Source organism: Eleutherodactylus coqui, chromosome 13 (genome assembly GCF_035609145.1).
Source record: "Eleutherodactylus coqui strain aEleCoq1 chromosome 13, aEleCoq1.hap1, whole genome shotgun sequence".
In the NCBI taxonomy this organism is placed as follows: Eukaryota; Metazoa; Chordata; class Amphibia; order Anura; family Eleutherodactylidae; genus Eleutherodactylus; species Eleutherodactylus coqui.
The window spans coordinates 11374227-11395699 of NC_089849.1; the positions used below are offsets into that span (position 1 = coordinate 11374227).

At 47.7% G+C, this 21473-nt stretch overlaps 1 protein-coding gene across 1 annotated transcript; it reads right to left on the reverse strand.

Annotated features, from left to right (window-relative positions):
- Window positions 1–2895: 2895 nt before the first annotated feature.
- On the reverse strand, window positions 2896–15618 carry LOC136587983 (interferon regulatory factor 4-like). Its single transcript, XM_066586844.1, has 9 exons — window positions 15382–15618; window positions 14292–14514; window positions 13951–14137; window positions 13722–13789; window positions 10611–10701; window positions 10106–10210; window positions 9439–9831; window positions 6021–6136; window positions 2896–3033 (listed from the first exon to the last, which is right to left on the reverse strand). Exons 2-9 carry the CDS (start codon window positions 14466–14468, stop codon window positions 2959–2961), a joined length of 1212 nt encoding a protein of 403 aa, XP_066442941.1. The 5' UTR covers window positions 14469–14514; window positions 15382–15618; the 3' UTR covers window positions 2896–2958.
- Window positions 15619–21473: the final 5855 nt, after the last annotated feature.

The window sequence follows — 21473 nt, forward strand, 5'->3', positions numbered from 1 at the left end:
CAATTTTCACATATTCCAGGGTGGAGGTTTAAAGCGCAAGTTTGCCTTCTCAGTTTTGGAAAATGTGGGTGTCTAATCTGCGGTGCTGCATTTTATGGGAAGCAAAAGCGCATAATGGGGTTAATAAGAACAAGAGCCGAAGACCTCATGTCCGCGGGCACGCATGGATACTCAGTGCAAAATCCCGCCGCGGTTTCCAGCCGTGCCCGCTGCCATGAGGCCAAAAATGACATCTTCTCACCTGCCCGGACGAGGCGCAGGTCTACTCTACTGCGGCCGGCTCTTCTCTTTTTTGCACGGTGGATGCGTCCAGGTGCGCCGGCGGAGTGCCGTGCGCATTCGCCATGCTTTTTAAAAAAAAAAAATCTCCTGCTTTCTTGCGGATCCACGGTACGGCCACAATGTCATCTGCGGCCATGCAGCAGATCGGACAGCTTCCATTGACTTCAGTGGAAGCCATGCGTGCGGGATACGACCATCCAGCTTCTCACATCCCAATAATGCGCCCCCCACTGGTAACAGGGTGAAATCTCTTCTCTGCGTCATAGAGGCATCTAGAGGCCAACAAGCTCTACACAAGTGGAAGAAGAGGTCACTACACACAAGGAGCCTCCGAGAGCCGCTTATAGGCCAAGGGGGAACCACTGTTAGGGCCTCCGGTGACAAGACCGTCCATCTAATCACTACAACTCTCATCATTTACAGATCTGCTAGAGATGGAGCTGCATGCCGGGGTCTGGGTGCATTCATTTTTTTGGCAATGAGTGAAGAATAAAGTTTTAAAAGATTCTAATATCATTTTTTTGTATTACTATCATACAGATCTCTGCTTACTGTCATAGAAAGGAAACATTCTTGCTTAAGCTGAATAGTTGCTTGAAATAGTCTCTATTACAAAGAGTGATTGTTATTCATTCGCTGAACCAACTGTTGGGAGCATTTACATGGACCGAAATATCGTTCACTGACTAGTTAGGGGGCGTGAGGTTCTTTGGTGGGGGGGTGTATTTGATATTTTGACCCCTCCCCCGTGCACTCTCATTGGTTGCCAAGTCCACCGAGGACACATAAATACATGTGGGTGGTCTTCTAGTGAACATTTTTTGATGTGAGCGGCCGCAGCACTGTGTTCCTCTGAAGATCAGCGGCGGCGGTTCAGTCGCGGATCGCTCGCATGTATTTGTGTGTTTTTGGGAACCAATGAGCGTTAAGTGAGAGGACAACATGTTCAAAACAAGGTGGAGCCCATGAGCGTTCAGTGCGAGGCCCGCGCCGAACAACGCTCACCTCCCTGCAAAGTTGTTGGCTAGCGATTACCTGTTTACACCAGAGGGTAATTAATCAACCAGCGACTACTTTTAGGCGAGCTGAAATGAAGCAGCTAGTGAATGAGTTGTCACTGGTTGGTGGCCGTGTTTACTGTCGCTGGCATTCGCTATATTTGGACGACGTGCTACACTTAGAGGCTAAGGGGGGTTTTAAAATTGCGCGGTTTGAGAGTGAGTAAAAACGCATAATTATAAAACCAATACAAAAGCCGGGCGGAAAGCGGACAGACTCCATTATAGTCAATGGAGGACAACTGGCGCTGTTCGGTTCTGTCAAGGGGCACACAGACCCGTTCGACTGTGGGAGTTCCCCTCCCCTGCTCCCCGAATGGAGCAGAAAAGCGGAATCCCCAATGCAGGTGTGAAATCACCCTAACCTACGTATCTACTGTATATAAGCTATACATCTCCTGTATATAGTGCTGTCAACCATGCTGGTATACCCCGGGCCAGGTTATATCAGTACGCTCCATATCACTATATACAGGAGATGTATAACATATACCAGCTGAATATATATGTACAGTATATACCCAGGTTATACCAGCATGGTACATATTACTGTATAGAGGAGATATATAGCTTATATCGGCTGTCATATGTAATTATCTACAGCAGATACCCAGGTTATACCAGCATGGTACATATTACTGTATAGAGGAGATATATAGCTTATATCGGCTGTCATATGTAATTATCTACAGCAGATACCCAGGTTATACCAGCATGGTACATATTACTGTATAGAGGAGATGTATAGCTTATATCGGCTGTCATATGTAATTATCTACAGCAGATACCCAGGTTATACCAGCATGGTACATGTTATTGTACACGGGATGTATAAGTTATACCATCTGTATATATAATTATATGCAAGAGATATCCAGGTTAGGCCTTTTTCACACGGCCGAGAAGATCGCGTGAGATTTGTGTGTTGCGAGACGCACAAATCTGTCACGAATATGAACCTCATTCTTTTGAATGGAGTCCTACACATGAGCGATGTTTTTTCCTGCATCATACCGGCCAATATCAGACCATGATTAATGCCCCATCATCATGCTCACCCGTGTGAAGTTAGCCTTATACCAGCATGGTTCATATCAGTATATACAGGAGATGTACATCCCCCTGTATATAGGGATATAGACCATGCTGGTGTAATCTGAATATTGCCTGTATGTAACCACAACTGCAGTCTATCAGTGGAAGAGAGAAGCGCACGCCCGGAGAGCCTGCAGTCTGTAATTGGCTGCCACCTCTCCAGTAACACCCTCCACAACCCCAACCCCACTTCCCCACTCTTTCAGTGCCACCACAGCCGGGCGGTGAAATGGCATATGGCACGGGGCCCCTGTTCGCTAAGGGGCTGGGTTGCAATTGCAACCACCAGCGGTAACGCCGGTGTTGGGCAGAGAAGGATCAGGCAGCAGAGGTTCAGCAAGCCCAATCTTTTTGTTGCAGTGGAGATACGCCACCACTAGAGGCAGCGCACACAATCCTACCTCTTTTTGCATTTGAAATTCGCTTTCCCAGATTAAGACAAAACTAAGAAATGGGAAGGTTCAGAGAAAAGTGTAGGTTTAATCAGGAGAAGTCATCCGATGCTGGATAGGGGTGAGAGAACCTAGTGGGCTGGAGGGTCCTTCCTCAGTTTTGTCTTTGCTTTTACAAGCAGCTCTCGGGCAAACACCGGCTCCACCTGTGAATATGGAAGAGACCAATATGTCAGATAGTAGTACATATATACATAGGGTAAGGTAACAGTCCGGACACATCAGTTTAATTGCTTTAATAATGAGAAAAGTACCTTCCATTGTGTGAAAGTATTAATTGATACTGTCAAAGCTGATACTGGCATGGATATCACACAACTGAAAGAAGCAGTGCCAAACCAAAAAACATGGAGGGACGGAGCCTACAGAGTCGCTGAGGGTCGTGAACGACTAAACAGCTAGCAACAATTAATTGGGAAGAAAGCTGAATTTTTTGGTGAAGGAAACATTTTCGGCGGCCATTTTGAACTCCACTATATTAAATTCAGCTCAGGTTTTTCAAATGGGAAGAGGGTCATGTTATATATGAGTCTTGGCTAGAATTTACTAGAATCTAGTATGTTAAGTCAATGGAGAGGGGTGAGAGAAATCTCCTGCAGCCTTCCCGCTGTGCGCCAGTGATACTAGTTCCCATGCAGCAGCACCAGAGCGAGCGTGTGCGGGCATTGTTTGCCCGACGTTCGTCAGGTCTAAATGGGTCTTTACCGGGAGACAGAGTGCCCATAGATGATGGCAAATACCCCATGAATCCTCACTACTTCACCACTGTAAAGAACTGTCTAGAATTGTTAGCTACCATTTGTTTAAGTAAACAGACAGAACCAAACGTTCCCGATTATCGTCCAGAAAAGACACTCTGGGTGTGGACTACTTTATTCTACGTCATGACATCTAGGGGATCCGCAGAGGATGGAACGTTGGCGTCACGAGTGACAAACAGGACTACACGTAACCACTGTTACTAATTCATGATCTCCCCCTGTCGGTAACGAGGTCAGGTCCCGAACTACCCTTAGGGAGGAGACGGTAGAGCTCCATGACAAGGCATTTCTCTACCCCGCTGTCTCCTCGGGTGAGGGCCTGCTCCTCACACGCTGCACATGCAGATGGCAGGAATTAAGGTTGGGACATCGAAAACTGATATATCGAAATCTCGATATATCGCTAATGCTTTGGCGATACTTTTTATGGATATTGTTATGTCCGATATATCGGTAACCTCAATAGTTTAAGGCGATATAAGATGGATTTTTGTAAAGAAGCAGCCTGTCTTGTGGTCCGGTGACCAGATCTTCTTTCTTTACATTCCGCCCTTTCCTTTGTGTTGTACAGGATGTAGTTTTGCTCGCGGTGCTAATGAACTTATAAACAAGTTCTAGAAACTTTTGGAAAGTGTGAGGAGACTCTTAGTCACCAATAAGGTTTGTTCCAGGCAAAACGACTCTCAGAAAAAGTTGGGTCTTCGGCCCCTCCTCCACATGTGTTTGTTCATCGCGTCAGACGCAGGCTCTGAACACTTGTGTCTATCACGATGGCTGTGGGCAATGCTTTCTAAATGAAAGATGGAGGGCTGCGCTGAACGCACGAAGGTCATGTCCAGAAAAGGAGACGCGACATGTCGTGCGTTCAGCGTCTAATGTGAACACAGCGCCCATAGAAAAGATAGGAGACCCATCTAACGCAATTACAATTGCATCCGGAGCACTGCATTGTTTACAAGTTGCCATGGAAACCGTTGGTCCCTCAGCGGCAACTTGAAAAAACTGCAGGGCACGCAGCCCCACAAACACACAGAGATCGCGCTCATATCCCATCAGGTCCAGCGGCCAGCTTCTGGCTTCCTTGTCGCTGGCAGGACCTCGTTTCAGTGTTTTTCTTGACTCATTAGATAATGATTATTGGGGCCAGTGATAAAAAAATCTTCTTTCCATACACCTAATTGTAATTCTATGTTTCATCTGTAATGTTTTATTTTCATTTGTAACTTTAATCTATTTTCATGTTATTAATAGTTAGAAGTTAAAGGGGTTGTCCCGCGGCAGCAAGTGGGTCTATACACTTCTGTATGGCCATAATAATGCACTTTGTAATATACATTGTGCATTAATTATGAGCCATACAGAAGTTATAAAAAGTTTTTTACTTACCTGCTCCGTTGCTGGCGTCCTCGTCTCCATGGTGCCGACTAATTTTCGCCCTCCGATGGCCAAATTAGCCGCGCTTGCGCAGTCCTGGTCTTCTGCTCTCTTCTATGGAGCCGCTCGTGCAGAATGCAGGCTCCGTGTAGCTCCGCCCCGTCACGTGCCGATTCCAGCCAATCAGGAGGCTGGAATCGGCAATGGACCGCACAGAAGAGCTGCGGTCCACGGAGGAAGAGGAATCCGGCGGCCATCTTCACAGGTAAGTATAGAAGTCACCGGAGCGCGGGGATTAAGGTAAGCGCTCCGGTAAGCTTTCTGTACGTCCCTGCATCGGGGTTGTCTCGCGCCGAACGGGGGGGGGGGGGGGGGGGTTGAAAAAAAAAAAAACCCGTTTCGGCGCGGGACAACCCCTTTAATAAGAAATTCAACAGCCTAAAGTTTTAAAAGAAAACTATAATTTTTTTGTTGATTGTTGCTTTATTACCCCAGACCTGTTTTATTTTTATACAGCATTTTAAAAAGTCGATATATCGAAATATCCATAGTTTTCCACCGATATTTTACAGTAATCGATAGTATCGACTATCGCTGAACAAACTATCGACTATCGATATTTTTGTGTCGATGTCCCAACCCTAGCAGGAGTTAGGCAATGGATTGGGCGTAGAGGTCCGACAGGATTGTCACCAAGGTTGCCTGACTTAATGCCTTTGGACTTTTATCTCTGGGGCCATTTAACTCCTTAAGCACCAGGGTGTTTTGGTCCAAAAGAACAAGACACTTTTTATGGGTTTTCCCCATGTGGTGGTTTTACGGTCCTATTTTTTTAACTTCAGTAGCTAAACATTTCCTCCACCAAAAAAACTAAGCCCCACCTTTCACACATTTAAAGTCAATTTTCTCCTTATTACACCAGTTAAAAGGATGTGTCTAGACTTTTGCCTCACCCTGTGTATGTGAATTGCCATGTATACCCCACTTTGTATACTCACATGAGCTGTTATTAACTTTTTAGGGTTCACGGTTGACCCTGGATATTCCTCCCCAAAGCAGAGCTGGATCTGATACTGCGGCTCAGGGCCTTTGTTCATGACATACATCTCAAGCTCTATGAGGTAGAGAAAAGAAGGGGAGATCTCATTAGTGATAGACATAGGGGTGTTTAGGATGCCTTCACAGATGGCTAATTGTGTGCAGATATTCTGCATTGGAAAAAATCTGAAGCAAATCGTCGCCATAATCTGAACCATTTGGTGCAGATTTTGGCGCAGGTTTGCATCGGGGGTGAAATCTGCCCAGAATCCGGATCAAATTCCACAAAACGAACCCACAGTGAAAGAGGAGCATGACACGGGAGATTGGTGTGTGTCTCAGCGGCGAGACTCCCATCGATTAAAAAGTTATTCCCTATTCTGCTACAACCCTTTTAATTACCTGCCGGGCCAGTGACTTAACGACCAGGTGGCAACCTTAGCGCCACCCTCTGAGGTGCTGCAGAATGCTGCCTAAGGTGACAAGCTCAGGTTGCCTTATGGTGGAGCGCCCTGTACTTGTGTCCCTAGATACTCGGAAGTCAACAAGGGAAATGTTCCATGGCATTTTATTAAGGCCGCTGACAGACCACCATATTTCGGCTGACAGGCCGCCTGTCTGCGGGTCTCCTGACTTGAAGGCCAAGCATCACAGATTCCTAGATGCTTGGAGGAGACCTGCAGTCAGGCCAGGACACACGTCCATATTACAGATGCAAAAGTGCAGCCAAAATATGGTGGTCTGTCACCGGCCTAAGATACATTTATCAGTCTCATAAGTATGTTCGCAGCGTAGATGCAATCCCTCAATGGCCCAAAGCAACATTATATGTGCATCAATCTGTGATGGAGGAGTTTATACTTAAAAAAAATGAGCAGGACAACTGGAAGTCATGACGGAGGACCAGGAGTGAGGTGCTTATCCCAAGTCACACACTATCCACCTACTGCCTGCAAGCAGAGAACCACACTGATAAGCCTAAACCTCCTCACTGTCCACTCTTACACCCTGCAAGAACCAATCAATCACCCACTCTCTCCATATCTCAATGCATTTCCCCACTCGTCATTTATTGATTATGCAGGGGATTTAAGGGGATGGCCCCACCTGTTTATGGATGGCGGACAACGAAACAGTTAGAGCTGCTAGTGCTTGTCGGATGCTCCTTTCTACTGGTGGTCTGTCGGGGGGTACTGAGCCTGGTCACCTTGTGTTCCCCCCATCCACTGGTCCCAACACCTCCTCACAGTCTGGTCAGAAGCTCCCCTACTGGTGGTCTGTAGGGGGCGTCCTGAGCCCAGTCACCTTGTGTGCACCCATCCACTGGTCGCAACACCTCCTAACAATCTGGTCAGATGTTCCTCTCTACTGGTGGTCTGCAGGGGGCGTCCTGAGCACGGTCACTTTGTGTGCCCCCATTCACTGGTCCCAACACTTCCTAACAGTCTGGTCAGATGTTCCTCTCTACTGGTGGTCTGTAGGGGGCGCCCTGAGCCCGGTCACCTTGTGTGCCCTCATCCACTGGTCCCAACACCTCTTAACAGTCTGGTCAGATGCTCCTCTATACTGGTGGTCTGTTGGGGGTCCTGAGCCCGGTCACTTTGTGTGTCCTAACACATCCACTGGTCCCAACACCTCCTAACAGTCTGGTCAGACGCTCCTCTCTACTGGTGGTCTGTAGGGGGCGTCCTCAGCTCGGTCACCTTGTGTGTCCCCATCCACTGGTCCCAACACCTCCTAACAGTCTTGACAAAACGCCTGGCGGGGACAATTCATCGCTACGACCATCCAGCTTCTCACATCCCAATAATGCGCCCCCCTCTGGTAACAGGGTGAAATCTCTTCTCTGCGTCGTAGAGGTGTCTAGTGGCCAACAAGCTCTACTCAAGCGGAAGAAGAGGTCACTACACACAAGGAACCTCCAAGAGCCTTTTATATGCCAAGGGGGGAAGCACTCTTAGGGCGTCCGGTGACAAGACCGTTCATCTAGTCACCACAACTCTCATCATTTACAGATCTGTGCAGTGGCCCAGAGTTAATGGGGTCCCCTCCAGAATGTTCTATGTTTGTCTTGTTTGTGAAATGCATCAGCTTTCTGTATATTGGATGTTTGTAGGCATGAAAGGGTTAATGTCTGGGTCATGTCTGGAAAATGTATTGTTTTGTCTGGTGTGGTCTTAAAGTATGGTTATGTGATGTATGAGTGGGTTTTTCCAGGTCTGGCTGTCTGTAGGGTCGGTCCTGCTGTGGCCTTTGCTGTGATTTGGTCCAGAGAAAGAGAGAGAGACGGTGTGGGAGTCAGTTGGCCTGAGTCAGAGGACTGGAGGATTAAAAAATTGAGGAGTCCGAGAGGTGGTCTGTTGTTAGTGCCTGGGCCTAGCCTTGTAGAGAAACTCCCCTTAGCCTTCATCTCTGACAAAGAGCGAATGTACCCCGGACTGTAAGAAACATGTAGAAACCGCATGAGTCCGAACAGGGAGAAAGGAACCACTAGAAAGTGAGAGAAATGTGAGTGGAACAGGTTGCCACAGGAGGTGGTGAGTTCTCCTTCCAACTCTACCATTCTATGACTCAGCCTGCATACCCACACCAGAACAACTCAGTGAATAAATATTATACCAGAACCAATGTCATAACATCCATACAGCACCAGAAGCAAGTTCACAACATAAATATAGCATAAAACAACCTTTGTGCATAGATACAATACTAGAACCAAGCTCATAACATAAATACAGCAGCAGGATCAAGTTTAAAACATACAGTGTGAACAAACCCAGCTTTTCCTAGACCAGGATGGCAGATAGACATGAAAAGATGAGTGACGATTTACCAGTATCATTACATCACACTAACCATTTACAGTTTCCCTTGTTGACTTAAAAGCATTGGGTGATATAAGTATATATACTCTATGACTATTGTAGGTTTGACGACTTATAGGATTTTTTAATGAAATGTAGAAAAAAAAAGTTATATTTTAATAGGGCTTTTTGTGAATATACTAGGATTAGTGATGAGCGAGCATACTCGCTAAGGGCAATTGCTTGAGCGAGCATTGCCCTTAGCGAGTACCTGTCCGCTCGAGAGACAAGGTTCGGGTGCCGGCGGCAGGCAGGGAGCTGCAGGGGAGAGCGGGGAGGAACGGAGGGGAGATCTCTCTCTCCCTCCCTTCCTCCTGCTGACTGCCGCAACTCACCGCTCCCCCGCGCCGGCACCCGAACCTTGTCTCTCGAGTGGGCAGGTACTCGCTAAGGGCAATGCTCGCTCAAGCAATTGCCCTTAGCGAGTATGCTCGCTCATCTCTAACTAGGATCACTATTTTTGGTGTTTTTACTATCCACTATGGTTGAAACACCTACCTCAGCCTTGTCTTACCATGCATGAAGCGCTCCGTGTCCAGCAACTTGCAGGTCTTCTCTCTCTCCAGCTTGTTAGGCTGGTCAGCATTTGGAGCAAGGGGGCCACTCCAGTAGACATGCACTTGGCATTGACGCTTTATGTAGACCCCTTCAGGTGCCACCCACAGCAGCACCCCTTTGTGCAGGTGCAACAATAACCTCTTAATGACCAGTTGCATCTCCAAGGAAAGAACACCAGGCAGCATCTGAGGCGGTGGAAGTGGGATGTCCTCTATGGGGTGCGGCAAGCCCAGGTTGTATTCTTGTTCAGACGCGGACAGAGGGATAATGCGGCACCCCTCTGCTGTCTGTGTGGTAACTTCGGTCACCAGCTTGCCCTGGTAGTACAAGCGGACGTGCAGCCAGTAATCTGTGGCAATAAACAAGAATATGATGAGAGATCAGCTATTGGACCCCTTCATCCTGATCCTGACAAGTTGTATATGTACAGGGGCATAACTGGAAGCTCTTGAGTCCCATGTAGGGTATGAAACAGGATCAAACCTACCAAGTGCCATTTATAATACTGGTATCGTCTTATCTGGCAGTGGGGTCTGGGATGACTGCTACCTCTGCACCCACTATGGATACTCATTGGAAAGCCACAAAACTAACTAACTGCGGACATCACTGACATGTCTCACCTGATGAAGAAGATGATGGTGGGATGATAACGGCTTTCTCTGAAATATCTGCTACTTTTTGATCAACGTTTTGGGTTCTTAAGATGATCGGCGAAGGAAAACTCCCTGGACAAAAGGAAAGTAACAGAAAAGATAAGGAAGGAGAAGTTGCCCCTGCTGAGTAACGCACTTAGTATGAGCAGTCATGGCGAGTGGGGGAAGGAAAGTGACCACTGCTCTGAGAACATTTCTGCCACTCAAAAAAAGTTGTCCCTTTTCAAGGCCATTAAAGGGGTTGTCTTATTAAAAAGTGGGGGTGCCCAACTCATAATTCCACTTCTTGCTTTGGCAAACCTAGTCTATGTATTACATGGTCAACCATTCATTTGACTGCTTAAAAAAAATGTATAGTCGAATGTAGCTTCTCCTGGTGATTACGACGAAAAGTTGGAGAATTGAGACCCAAGTGGCTTTTATGTTTATGAAGGTGGTCATCGTGAGACAACCCCTTTATCTGCAGCCTTACCTCCTTCCATTGCGCTGCTTAAGCTTTTCAGCTGGAGATCTTTGGAAGAACCATGTGTGTTGAATGGATCTTCCATCATTGGAGTGTCCATCTATAAATGAGATATAAGGACAGAATCCTATCAATGCGAGAATTCTAACATGTAACCTTTATTATGGTGTAGCAAGCTGGGGTCTACTTGCCTGTGGGTTGCCAACTTCTAGACCGGAATGGGAACCAGCCATGTAGAAACACTCTCTGGAGATGTGGATTGTCTTTAAACCTGGCTCCGGCCAGTCTTTATTCACAGCACCAACAATGTAACAGAGTCCATATAATGTACTTCAGTACAACATAAAGTCCATATATACACACCCCACCTGGGTGTTGAGGTTAGGGTGGTCAACCCTGTCAACCTCCTGCCTTCCTGGTCTGCACCAGACCCTGGGCTAGCATCCCTCCTAGCTCCACCGAGCTGTCTCACTGGCTCTCTCAGTCAACATCTCCCTGGGTGTAGCAGGAATGTACTCTTATATCCAACTTCCTTACCACACCTATGGGCGTTTTTCCTTTTCTCAGGCACCAGAATACTTGTCTGTTGCCCCCTACAGGCCGTTCTCTGTAGTGCCCCTCTACAATGGGTATTAAAAGAAACCCAAGAGTAAATATAAAAGTGTAACCTAATGCACCGTCATAGGAAACCAAAGTTGCTTGTCCCATGCAAATGCGTAATCATAGATCAATATTCAAGAGGGGAATAGGTGAGGACGTATACAACAAGCCGGGACAGATGAATGAAAATAAAATAACCTGCCCCTCACCAAAATGGCGCCCCACTAATTCCTCCATGTAGGAATAGGATGGCCCAGAATAATTTGGCTACTCCCGCATAAGAAGAGAAAGTATATGAACTATTAGCTATCTGAAAAGGTAATAATAAACTATATAAAGAGCAAATATTACACACTAATCTCCGATGGTAGATCAGTGCCAGGGCTAGGCTGCTGAGCAGAATGAACCCCTCTCCAGAGGACTAACCAAGCCCATATATCCAGGTCTGATTCTCGGACACTTTATGGATCAGCCCTCTCCACACAGTTCTGTTTTGTTCGGCTTCTTTCAGTTCAATCCTTTGCATGCTGCTGTTGGCTTTGATAGTATCAATCCAGCGCGTTCTTTAAGCAGCCAGGTCTTCTTTTGCCGCTGATCACTCCAAGCATTGATGTTTCTAATGAATTAGCTTACATTATGTGGCCAAAGTATCAGAGTCTCTGTTTTGTAATTTTGCCCTCCAATGAAAACTTTGTTTTGATGAACTGCGCTGCTCATGATCTTGATGGTCCAAGGAATTCGTAGGACTTTCCTCCAGCAGCAAAGTTCGAAGGCATCAATCTTCCTCTGGTCCATTTTCTTCAGTGTCCAACTTTTGCCATAATTTGCGATTGATTGCGTTGACTGTCCGGCATTTTGTTGCAATGCTTATGTCTTTCTTTATCCAGATCTTATCCAGACTAACTTTGCGCTGTGATCTAGTGAGATTTTTCATTTTATTTTGGGCCCTATTTCTTCATTACGGTTCATTTTCGATCAGAGGAAGATGAAGGTCTTGAACTGCTTTGATTTCTTCATTGTTAATATAGATTTTTTTTCTCCACTGTTACCGGCTGTTACCATGATCTTAGTTTTCTTGATATTTAAGTATAGGCCTGTTTCTTCGCTTCCTTCTTTAACTTTTAGTATCAGTTGTTCAAGATCTTCCTGGCTTTCTGCCAGCAAGGTTGCATCATCTGCATATCTGAGATTGTTGATGTTTCTTCCACCGATCTTAACTCCGCTGTTGGATTTGGCTAAATTGTATTGTCTGAAGATCATCTCTTCATACAGATTGAAAAATGCAGGGAATCAGATGCAGCCTTGGCATAAGCCTTTCCAGATTCTAAACCATTCCACGTCACCATTGGAGGTCCAGACCATAGCCTCTTGGTTTACGTATAACGACTGTATGAGTTGCGCCAGATGTCCTGGGACTCCTATTTGTCTTAGGCATGTCGCAGTTTGTGGTGTTTAATGCAACTGAAGGCTTTGCTGTAATCGACAAAGCCTATGTACACCTCCTTCTGGTATTCCTAAACCTTTTCCATGATCCATCAGAGATTTGCAATTTGGTCTCTTGTTCCTCTTCCTTTGCTAAAACCGTGCATCAGGGAGTTCCTGTTCCACTATCACCGTCATTCATTTTTGTATAATCTTGAGTAGTATTTTGCTTGCATGCAATATTAGGGCTGTCTATCGTGCGGTAGTTTGATAATTCTCTCGGGTCACCTTTTTTGGGAAGTGGCATGAAAACTGATCTTGCCCAATCTTTTGGCCACAATCTGTTTTCCCAAATCTTGCGACTGAGTGCTGTTAGTGTCTTAACTGGCAGGGGCTTGAGTAGCGCAGCAGGTATGCAATCAATTCCAGTAGCTTCCCAATTTAGTAGCTAATTCAGTGCCCACTCAACTTCATCCTCCAGGATACCAGGTTCCAATTCTGTTAGTTCTTCTGTTTGCGGTTGATGGTTTCCGCGATCATTTGCATACAGTTCTTCTGTATATTCTCGCCATCTATGCTTGATTTGTTCAGGATCGTGTAATTCCTTGCCATTCTGATCAGCTCAGGTAGTTCTACTCAACCTCTATATCAAGTATGCAATTGCTATCTTCTTTGTTCCATAATGGTAGACACATTCTAACAAACTCAGCTCAACTAGTTCAACTCAACCACAAACTCAGCTCAACTAGTTCAACTCAACCAAATCTGCTCAATGTGTTTCAAAAATCTATATACTCAGATTGTCTTATCAGGAGCATAAAAAGATAAGGTAGACAGAGATAATGAAAGTAACAAACAATTGCTCAGCCTTGATGGTGGGTTCTACTACTATTCAGTGAAGATTTAAATAAAAGGACTTGAGCTAAATTACTCTTAAAAAAGAGTGCAGAACAAGAACCAGAACTAAAGACAAGACGCCTCCTGTTTCTACTTCTCTCTTCCATCCAACCCTTCACATTCTATTAAGGCGATGCATCTAAGTTACAGATGGTAGGCGGAGATTGACTTAAATAATGACAAGGCATAAAGTTTAGTTACTTTGATCATGGTTATCCTTGGTGGTTCCTCTTTCCGTATATTCTTGATTGCTTCTTTGGACCCTTCACCTGAAACACATTCAATTCCAAAAACGTTATATAGTCAAACACAATACCTTCATGACTACTGGGTTTCTACAAGTTGATTTAATAAACTCTAGATAGATCTTAGGGTTCCTCGCCAAAAAAAGGTCAACTCTAAAAAATGATAGTCAAAGAAGGAGACTTACAGATTTTCTCTTGAGGATCAGACACGATGCAGTAGACTTTGTAGGGTTCACCGATATCTTGGCAGCTGTCCACTACCTCCTTAAAGTCTGGGCTTTTGTTAAGGGCGCATCGGAGTCTTGTCTTCCACATTGAAGGGTCTTCCTTGCTTGAACTCTCTCGAAATTTTCCTTTATGCATAGCCCAGGCCTGATGACCCAAAAAAAAACACGTTATATGACAATGCAGATCACTTGAGAGGATTGTGAAGCTTATAGGATATACATATCTCCCAAATGCTCATAGCTATTAGAAGTGGAGGAGCAAGCTCCTGAGGGTTGTGCATTCAAGATTTCAGTCTTACCCTAAATAAAGCGGCATCTTCTTCTTCCTTGTAGTTATGCTTGGCTGCGTGTTTCCATGGAATTCTGAACATTCTTTTCTCCTCATTTTCCCACTGCAGCCCAGGATACTTGCCGCTGTCTATTTGAAGTATGAGCCACTCCTTCAATCTTAAAGGCGGAGTTCCTCTTTCACTCATCTCCTGGTCACAACAATCTAAATCTTCCAGTTCTCCACTGTTAAGACTAAGGGATAAGACAACAATGTGCTTTTTAGATTCCTTCAGTCTTCTATTGTTGAGGTTAGAAGTAAGCATGTGTCACCAGCATTAGTCCAAGCTCTCTTCCAGCTTTCCTTACTTAAAATGTACATTCTTTTATGTTAGCCTTTTATCTAGAACCAAATAACATCCTCTCCAGAGCCTTAAGGCTCATTTAGACGGGACGAATGTTGGGCAAATGATGCCTGACACTCATCCCCGCATACGCTCGCTCCCGTGCTGTTGCACAGGAGCTAGTATCCCTGGCTCACTCACAGAGCGGCCAGCAGTGGGTCAGGGAGGCTGCAGGAGATTTTACTCTGCGCTCTCCCCAGCCCCTCTCCATTGACTTAACATAGCTGCCGTTCAATCCATTGATTTCTCCACGGATTTCACTCATTTACAACAGAACCTCAATTACTATCTCCATTACTAAAACTCCTATTACTGTATCTACTACCTTCTCTTTACCCTAACTCTAATTACTTTCCCGACAACCTATGCTTTACCTTAAAGCCTCCATTCCTTTCACAACATTCCCTTTATCCTAGAAGCCCCATTCCTTTGCCCACAACCTTACCTTTACCATAAAACCTCCATCACTTTGTCTACAACCTTCCATTTGACCTAGAACCTCCATTTCTTTCTCCACAACCTTTCTTTCCTCTCCTCAGAACCTAATTTCTTCTTTATACAATCTTCACTCCTTTTAGACTCTCCACAATCCTCCATCTTCTTAGAATTTCCTTTCCTTCTCTCCTGATCCTTACCTACTACTCTGCTTTCCACAACCAAGGTCTTCTAATATTCTTGACCATTACTCCATACATGACCTACTGCCTATGGATGTTACCTGCACAGCCGGGTCTGCTCTTGTATTTGAGCCACTTCTTTCTACCTTCTGTTCCTTCCCTCCAGATTTAGCTCTTACAATGCGGTATGAAAAGTGAAACTAATTATGTTTACTTTCAGTTTCCAGCTTCGTAATGAGTAGAACCAAAACCTTGTCTGCCCCCGACTGATAAACAGGAGACTGAGCCTGCGAATCACAAGAGTGCTGTCAGAAAGGATTTTTTTCCCGTGCCCTTCATACGTGATCTATGGCTGCAGCTGAAAAAAACACATCCCTATCGAATGGATATTGCAGAATTAATAATTGCAATAAAATATTGTCATTGAGGCGGAGCCTAAAGAGGAAACAGGTATGAGTATCTGGAAAAAAAAGAAATGACTCAAGCCGTATGAGACTTGAAGCTTCTGTGATCTTACATAATCACATAATGAACCCAAAGAGTTTACACGCAGCCACAAAAGATCACACAATTAAGAACTATATTTTTACTATAAAAGTCAATTGAGTTATTTTATCCATATATTTTATTGATGCATAACAAGGGTTAATAAAAGAGCCTCGTGTGGTGCAGAGTGTAAGCTCTCGCCTACGACCTGAAGGTTGCAAGTTCGATCCCCGCAAGAATCAGGTAGCCGGCTCAAGGTTGACTCAGCCTTCCATCCTTCCGAGGTCGGTAAAATGAGAACCCAGCTTGGTGGGGGGTAATAAGTAATAATTACCTGAAAGCGCTGCGGAATAAGTTGGCGCTATACAAATACCATGATTTGATTTGATTTTTGATATATCTTAATTAGAGATGAGCGAACACCAAAATGTTCGGGTGTTCGTTATTCGGAACGAACTTCCCGCGATGTTCGAGGGTTCGTTTTGAACAACGAACCCCATTGAAGTCAATGGGCGACCCGAGCATTTTTGTATTTCGCCGATGCTCGCTAAGGTTTTCATGTGTGAAAATCTGGGCAATTCAAGAAAGTGATGGGAATGACACAGAAACGGATAGGGCAGGCGAGGGGCTACATGTTGGGCTGCATCTCAAGTTCCCAGGTCCCACTATTAAGCCACAATACCGGCAAGAGTGGGCCCCCCCCCCCCTCCCAACAACTTTTACTTCTGAAAAGCCCTCATTAGCATGGCATACCTTTGCTAAGCACCACACTAGCTACAACAAAGCACAATCACTGCCTGCATGACACTCCGCTGCCACTTCTCCTGGGTTACATGCTGACCAACCGCCCCCCCCTCCCCCCCACAGCGCACACCAAAGTGTCCCTGCGCAGCCTTCAGCTGCCCTCATGCCACACCACGCTCATGTCTATTTAGAAGTGCGTCTGCCATGAGGAGGAACCGCAGGCACACACTGCAGAGGGTTGGCATGGCTAGGCAGCGGCCCTCTTTAAAAGGGGCGGGGCGATAGCCCACAATGCTGTACAGAAGCAATGAGAAATAGAATCCTGTGCCACCGCCATCAGGAGCTGCACACGTGGGCATAGCAATGGGGAACCTATGTGCCACACACTATTCATTCTGTCAAGGTGTCTGCATGCCCCAGTCAGACTGGTAATATGTACCTTAACAGTAACCGCGTTGGTGGTAATGTGGTGGTGACTGCGGACCTAGTAGCACGGTTGTATTTTGTTGGTTTTCGGAATGCGGCCAGGATTAAGTGGGCCGTGGCGGGGGGATGGTGTGGGGGCTCTCGTTGTGTCGGTAAAGGTGAAATTCTTGGACTGCCATCAGACGAACCAATGCAAAGACATTTGCCAAGAATGTTTTCCCTGTTGGAGGAGGAGGGGGATGTTTTTGAGGCACTACGTGTCCTCTACACGTGTCCGTGGTTATATGCACCTTTACAGTAACCGCGTTGGTGGGAAATGGCCTCACCGCCATCATGTCTTTGGGAAGCCTCTGTTTCCACACCCCAGAGACATACCATTAGCAGCGGTATAGGCAGAGGCCAGAATTCGTAACATTTCAGCCGTAGCATTAGGACAGGCCCCACTAACATATCACTAGCAGCATTATAGGAGGAGCGCAGTCTTCGTTCCATGTCAGCAATAGTAGCACTCAAGACAGGCCCCAGTAACAATTCCGAAGCAGCAGTATAGCGGGAGCGAAGTCTTAGTTCCATTTCAGCAATAGTAGCACTCAAGACAGGCCCCAGTAACAATTCCGAAGCAGCAGTATAGCGGGAGCGCAGTCTTCGTTCCATGTCAGCAATAGTAGCACTCAAGACAGGCCCCAGTAACAATTCCGAAGCAGCAGTATAGCGGGAGCGCAGTCTTCGTTCCATGTCAGCAATAGTAGCACTCAAGACAGGCCCCAGTAACAATTCCGAAGCAGCAGTATAGCGGGAGCGCAGTCTTAGTTCCATTTCAGTAGCCTTAGTATAGCCAAGGCCCAAGTTACATTTATGTAGCTAAAGTGTAGGCCAACCCCACACACCTTTCTGTACCATGAGTGCAGGCGAAGAACATACAAATTGCTATGATTACACTGTAGGTGAGGGCCCCAAAAATTTGGTGTACCAACAGTACTAATGTACCTCAGTAAAAATTGGCCATGCCCAACCAAGATGGCAGGTGAATCGCTTTGGTTAATGTGGCTTAAGTGGTAACTAGGCCTGGAGGCAGCCCAGTGTAACGAAAAATTGGTTCAAGTTAAAGTTCCAACGCTTTTAAGCGCATTGAAACTTATAAAAATTGTTCAGAAAAATTATTTGAGTGAGCCTTGTGGCCCTAAGAAAAATTGCCCGTTCAGCGTGATTACGTGAGGTTTCAGGAGGAGGAGCAGAAGGAGGAGGAGGAGGAATATTAGACACAGATTGATGAAGCAGAAATGTCCCCGTTTTGGATGGTGAGAGAGAACGTAGCTTCCATCCGCGGGTGCAGCCTACGTATTGCTTACGTATCGCTGCTGTCCGCTGGTGGAGAACAGAAGTCTGGGGAAATCCAGCCTTTGTTCATCTTGATGAGTGTTAGCCTGTCGGCACTGTCGGTTGACAAGCGGTTACGCTTATCTGTGATGATTCCCCCAGCCGCACTAAACACCCTCTCCGACAAGACGCTAGCCGCAGGACAAGCAAGCACCTCCAGGGCATACAGCGCTAGTTCAGGCCACGTGTCCAGCTTCGACACCCAGTAGTTGTAGGGGGCAGAGGCGTCACCGAGGACGGTCGTGTGATCGGCTACGTACTCCCTCACCATCCTTTTACAGTGCTCCCGCCGACTCAGCCGTGACTGGGGAGCGGTGACACAGTCTTGGTGGGGAGCCATAAAGCTGGCCAGGCCCTTAAAGACTGTTGCACTGCCTGGGATGTACATGCTGCTCGATCTACGCACATCCCCTGCTACCTTGCCCTCGGTACTGCGCCTTCTGCCACTAGCGCTGTCGGATGGGAATTTTACCATCAGCTTGTCCGCAAGGGTCCTGTGGTATAGCAACACTCTCGAACCCCTTTCCTCTTCGGGAATCAGAGTGGGCAGGTTCTCCTTATACCGTGGATCGAGCAGTGTGTACACCCAGTAATCCGTCGTGGCCAGAATGCGTGCAACGCGAGGGTCACGAGAAAGGCATCCTAACATGAAGTCAGCCATGTGTGCCAGGGTACCTGTACGCAACACATGGCTGTCTTCACTAGGAAGATCACTTTCAGGATACTCCTCCTCGTCCTCCTCCTCAGGCCATACACGCTGAAAGGATGACAGGCAATCAGCCGGTGTACCGTCAGCAGCGGGCCAAGCTGTCTCTTCCCCCTCCTCCTCATCCTCCTCATGCTCCTCCTCCTCCTCCTGTACGCGCTGAGAAATAGACAGGAGGGTGCCCTGACTATCCAGCGGCATACTGTCTTCCCCCGCCCCCGTTTCCGAGCGCAAAGCAGCTGCCTTTATGGTTTGCAGGGAATTTCTCAAGATGCATAGCAGAGGAATGGTGACGCTAATGATTGTAGCATCCCCGCTCACCACCTGGGTAGACTCCTCAAAATTACCAAGGACCTGGCAGATGTCTGCCAACCAGGCCCACTCTTCTGAAAGGAATTGAGGAGGTTGACTCCCACTGCGCCGCCCATGTTGGAGTTGGTATTCGACTATAGCTCTACGCTGTTCATAGAGCCTGGCCAACATGTGGAGCGTAGAGTTCCACCGTGTGGGCACGTCGCACAGCAGTCGGTGCACTGGCAGCTTAAAGTGATGTTGCAGGGTGCGCAGGGTGGCAGCGTCCGTGTGGGACTTGCGGAAATGTGCGCAGAGCCGGCGCGCCTTTACGAGCAGGTCTGATAAGCGTGGGTAGCTTTTCAGAAAGCGCTGAACCACCAAATTAAAGACGTGGGCCAGGCATGGCACGTGCGTGAGGCTGCCGAGCTGCAGAGCCGCCACCAGGTTACGGCCGTTGTCACACACGACCATGCCCGGTTGGAGGCTCAGCGGCGCAAGCCAGCGGTCGGTCTGCTGTGTCAGACCCTGCAGCAGTTCGTGGGCCGTGTGCCTCTTATCGCCTAAGCTGAGTAGTTTCAGCACGGCCTGCTGACGCTTGCCCACCGCTGTGCTGCCACGCCGCGTGACACCGACTGCTGGCGACATGCTGCTGCTAACACATCTTGATTGCGAGACAGAGGAGGAGGAGGAGGGTGCTTTAGTGGAGGAAGCATACACCTCCGCAGATACCACCACCGAGCTGGGGCCCGCAATTCTGGGGGTGGGTAGGACGTGAGCGGTCCCGGGCTCTGACTCTGTCCCAGCCTCCACTAAATTCACCCAATGTGCCGTCAGGGAGATGTAGTGGCCCTGCCCGCCTGTGCTTGTCCACGTGTCCGTAGTTAAGTGGACCGTGGCAGTAACCGCGTTGGTGAGGGCGCGTACAATGTTGCGGGAGACGTGGTCGTGCAGGGCTGGGACGGCACATCGGGAAAAGTAGTGGCGACTGGGAACTGAGTAGCGCGGGGCCGCCGCCTCCATGATACTTTTGAAGGACTCCGTTTCCACAACCCTATACGGCAGCATCTCAAGGCTGATGTATTTTGCTATGCGGACGGTTAACGTTTGAGCGTGCGGGTGCGTGGCGGCGTACTTGCGCTTGCGCTCCAACATTTGCGCAAGTGACGGCTGGACGGTGCGCTGAACTACACTGCTGGATGGGGCCGAGGACAGCGGAGGTGAGGGTGTGGGTGCAGGCCAGGAGACGGTAGTGCCTGTGTCCTGAGAGGGGGGTTGCATCTCAGTGGCAGGTTGGGGCACAGGGGGAGAGGCAGGGGTGCAAACCGGAGGCGCTGAACGGCCTTCGTCCCACCTTGTGGGGTGCTTGGCCATCATATGTCTGCGCATGGTGGTGGTGGTGAGGCTGTTGGTGTTGGCTCCCCGGCTGAGCTTTGCGCGACAAAGGTTGCACACCACTGTTCGTCGGTCGTCAGGCGTCTCTGTGAAAAACTGCCAGACCTTAGAGCACCTCGGCCTCTGCAGGGTGGCATGGCGCGAGGGGGCGCTTTGGGAAACAGTTGGTGGATTATTCGGTCTGGCCCTGCCTCTACCCCTGGCCACCGCACTGCCTCTTGCAACCTGCCCTGCTGATGCCCTTGACTCCCCCTCTGAAGACCTGTCCTCCTGAGTAAGCGTTGCACACCAGGTGGGGTCAGTCACCTCATCGTCCTGCTGCTCTTCCTCCGAATCCTCTGTGCGCTGCTCCCTTGGACTTACTGCCCTTACTACTACCTCACTGCAAGACAACTGTGTCTGATCGTCATCGTCCTCCTCACCCACAGAAAGTTGTTGAGACAGTTGGCGGAAGTCCCCAGCCTCTTCCCCCGGACCCCGGGAACTTTCGAATGGTTGGGCATCAGTGACGATAAACTCCTCTGGTGGGAGAGGAACCGCTGCTGCCCAATCTAAGCAGGGGCCCGAGAACAGTTCCTGGGAGTGTTCCCGCTCCTGAGCAGGTGTCATTGTAGTGGAGTGAGGAGGCTGGGAGGAAGGAGGAGCAGCAGACAGAGGATTCTGATTTGCAGCAGTGGACGGCGCAGAACTGCGGGTTGACGATAGGTTGCTCGAAGCACTTTCTGCCATCCAGGACAGGACCTGCTCACACTGCTCATTTTCTAATAA